Source organism: Elephantulus edwardii, unplaced genomic scaffold, assembly GCF_000299155.1.
Source record: "Elephantulus edwardii isolate Elephantulus edwardi_28Jun2011 unplaced genomic scaffold, EleEdw1.0 scaffold00473, whole genome shotgun sequence".
Taxonomy (NCBI): domain Eukaryota; kingdom Metazoa; phylum Chordata; class Mammalia; order Macroscelidea; family Macroscelididae; genus Elephantulus; species Elephantulus edwardii.
In genome coordinates, this window is record NW_006400223.1 from 407,991 (window position 1) to 412,160 (window position 4,170).

The window sequence follows — 4,170 nt, forward strand, 5'->3', positions numbered from 1 at the left end:
GGTTGTTCTCCAGATTTCTTGGCACAACGTGGTGAGCACATCCAGGGCAGCATCTGTTAGCTGAAATACCACAGATTTTCTACCCATTCTTTTGTTGATGTTAATGAAACACAGATAGACATTCCTCTGGTATTCCGGGCTTTCATTAAGATCCATCTAACATCAGCTACCATATCCCTAGTACTAGGACCCCTTCTATTGCATAGTGCCACTGTTGTAGAATGGGACTGACATTAGGGTTGGGGTAAGATTGAGACAAACTAGATATGTATACTGCATTGAAACAGGTGAGGAAGAGAACCCTTTAAAAGTGGTATATGATAGGGTATTATGGTTATCACAGGAATCCAGAATTAAGGTTGCATAGTGGAGTGCATTTGGGGCGGGACAGTGGGGGTGTGGTTGTTTACCAATGAGAAAATTGATCTTCTGTTTTTCGAAGAGAGGAGCGAAGGGCGGGGGTAGAGAAAAAAGTGCAACAATGAATAAATGGAAATCCAAAATTGCTAAATGTTCATTAAAATTAATAAAATTAAAAAGAAAAAAAACAGCAATAAAGAAAATTATGAGAAAAGTCATAAATAAATTAAACACAGAAATGCAGATGGAACAGAGATATCAATGACACCTTCAAAGGAATCTTGTAAAATAATACCAATAAAACCATACTTATCAATACTACATTGATGTGAATAGGCTAAATGCACTAACCAAGAAGAAAGGAATAGCAGATTGGGTAGGAAAACATGGACTAAAATTATGCTTTTTTTCCAATACACACTTAACATTATATGGAATACATGATATGTTAGGTCACAAAGCAAGTCCTCAATAAATTAAGAAACATTAAAATATTGCAAAGCATCTTAGATCACAGAGTTGTAAAATTAGAAATCAACAGGGAGATCAAGGGGGAAAAAAATCAAATACATAGAAACTGAATAACCACCCTGCTTGTGAACTAGTGAATAAGAAAAGAAATGGAAAAGAAAAATAACTACCCTAAGATAGAATATTTCAGAATGATTTACCCACAGATACCAGAGACTTTTACAAAGAAAACTAGAACGCTACAGCAAACAGCCCAGAGACTGTAATTGGAAAAATACACCATGTTCTCTGATTTGGAGTCTTAACAATGTGAGAATGACAGTCTTACGAAAAGCAATCTACTAATACAATGTAGTTCCTATCTAGATAATACCATTTTTCAGAGAGATTGGAAATACAATCACCAACTTCATTCATATTGAAAAGTGTAAGACCAGATAAGCAAGTAGTAAAGAGAAATATAATAGGAGTTCTCATACTTTCTGATTCTTTTCAGCCATGGTGTTGAAAACAACGTATTGGTACAATGACAGTATATTGCCCAGTGGAATAAATTGAAAAGCTACAAATAAATTATATGAGTCACCTACGACTCAGTAGCACTTAACAACAACAACCACCTGTGGACAGCTAACTTAACAAAGCAATGAAATCCATAAAGGAGGAACAGCACTTCAACAAGAGAACTGCTAATTGTGCGGGCCGAGTTTAGAAGAGGCTCTGGTACTAGGGATTTTATAGCTAATGCTAGATGAATCTTGGCTGCTAGTAGAGAGTGCCAGAGGAATATCTTATCTGTGTTTTATTGACTATGACCATGCAAAGGCATTTGATGGTATGGATGAATCAGAACAAACTGGCTGACCCTTGAGAAGAATGGGAATCCCAGAACAGTTGATTGTGTTTATATGAAACCTATATTTGAACCAGGAAGCAGTCGTCAGACCAGAGCAAGGAAACACTGTATGGTTCAAAGTCAGGCAGGAATACATCAGGGATATTTCTTATCTCCATACCTTTTGAATCTATATGCAGAACAGGTCATCCGGGTGGCTGAGCTCTGTGAGGAGGGATTGGAGAAAGACTCATCAACAAACTGTGTTATGCAAGTGACACAACCTTGCTTGCCTAAACTGAGTAGGCTCTGAAGCACTTGCCACAAAAGGTCAAGGACTACAGCCTTCAATATGGATTGAAGCTTAATATCAAGAAAACAAAGATTCTCACCACTGAGCTGATAAACAGCATCATTATAAATGATGAAGAGATTGATATTGTTAACAGCTTTAGTTTGCTTGGCTCCACAGTAGATACTCTTGGTACCAGCTGCCAGGAAATATAAGATGAATTACATTGGGGAAAATCTGTTAGAGACTTCTCCAGAGTACTGAAGAGCAACACTAAGGTGTGCCTGATGTAGGCCATGATCTTTGGAGTTACTTGATATGCATCAGAAAGCTGGGCAGTGACTAGGGATGAAGGAGAACTTACTCCTTTGGGATGTGGTGCTGGAGAAGAGACCTGGACTGCTAGAAGAACAAACAGGTTGGTCCTGGAGAGGGTATAACCAGGCTGCTCTTTGGAGGCAAGGATTATGAAACTCCATCTGACATAATTTGGACATGTTTCAAGGAGAGACCTTGAGAAGTTGTTGGAGAAGAACATCATGATTGGGAGTGTGGAGGAACAGGACAAGAGAGGAAGACCCTTAATGAGATGCATTGACTCAATGACTGGGGAAAACGGGTTGGGTATGTCAGAGATGATGAGATTGGCTCAGAATAGAGCAGAATTCAGTGCTGCTGTACCACCAGGGATGTCTCTATACCTTTTCATTCATAACAACAACAGGGAAAAGATACTTTTCCTCAGCAAATGGTTCTGGTTCTGGTAAGATTACATATTCATAGGCAAAAAACAGACACCAAGACCCGTAATTGACACCATATTTAAAAAATGAACTCAAAATGGAGCTAGGAACTCAAAGGTAAAACTCAAAACTATAAAGATCACCAAAGAAAAAAAATAAGGCAGATTTAGGAATCCTAAGCTATGGCTTCAGTAGAATAGCAAATATAACTGATACACAGTTAACAGGATAAATTAGATGACTGATACCTCTTTAAAATGAAACTTTGTTTTAATTATATTTGAGTAAGTTAAAGCTTACTGGTTTTTCCCCCAAAACATTCAGGCATATTTTGTTCCATAACTTTAATTATAATACAGGATCTGATTGTCCATCAGATGCAGTCCAATAAATGTTCATTGTTATCAGTTAATTTTCTCCAGTCCTCCCCTCACTTTGGTAAGGAAGTATTATTAAAACACAGATAGATACTAACCACTAAGTGAAAAGTGAAGAAGTGAGGGTTTCTGCCAGCCTGTAAAGCGGCCTGTAATTGGTTGAATACACAATCAAGATTAGTAATAATTAGTAACTAGAATGTAAAAATTGGAGATAAAGGAGGAAGATTGGTATAGCTAGATACTATATTATTAAAGAGAAAGAGTACCTTTCTTTTCTAATTTCATCTCTGTAGTTATAAGTTAAGAGAAAGGATCTTTTTTAAATTAATTTTAAAATATGTGTATATAGTGGAAATTATATCATTTTTTAACACTATTTTCCCTCCCTCTCTTTTCCCTCAGGATATTCCTTAAACATTCAGCTGAACTTGTATACATACTTGAAAGCAAACATCTCTCAGTAATCTTACAAGGTAATTAAACATCTTTGGTGTTCTGTTGTCCATGTTTAAGTAAATTTTACCTGTCTTCACTGTGAATAGCAAATATAATACAAGTTTTACAAATTATACCTAATTACGAAGTGAAGATTAGGAAATGAAAAACATCTCATTTTTTTGCCTTTTATTAACTCTTTCCTATTTTGTGGTATAGGTGAATACATCCCTTATTTGAATATTAGTTTTGGCAGAGCATCCATTGTCTGTAATCTTGTAATTTTTCTAATTCACACGTATATTTTTTTATTAACTACATTAGTTTGTGTAGCTCTGCTGGCCTAGTGATAAGGAGTTAAATTGCCAGCCCAAAGGCATGTGGTTCAAATATGCTTCATAGAGAAAGATGGGTAGTCTCTTCTCCTATGATTTATAACTAGGTTAGCTATGAGTCACATAACAACCACCGCCTAATCTAATTTGGTAGATTATGACTCTCAGGAGTCAGTTTCATATGAAGAAACTAAACTGAACAACCAACATATGAATTGTGTCTAATATTGATAGGAATAAACTGCAGTGTGTTTCAGTGTAAAATCTTCCATTAACTAAACAGATAATTGTATATTAAATAGTTTTATATATATTGATA

At 36.0% G+C, this 4,170-nt stretch overlaps 1 protein-coding gene across 1 annotated transcript in view; it reads left to right on the forward strand.

Annotated features, from left to right (window-relative positions):
- MTMR10 (myotubularin related protein 10) overlaps positions 1-4,170 on the forward strand; it is a 94,049-nt gene that overhangs the window by 66,057 nt on the left and 23,822 nt on the right. The window contains exon 12 of the mRNA XM_006902937.1: positions 3,484-3,554. Coding sequence (XP_006902999.1) covers positions 3,484-3,554 — 71 coding nt within the window. The remainder of the gene's footprint in view (positions 1-3,483; positions 3,555-4,170) is intronic.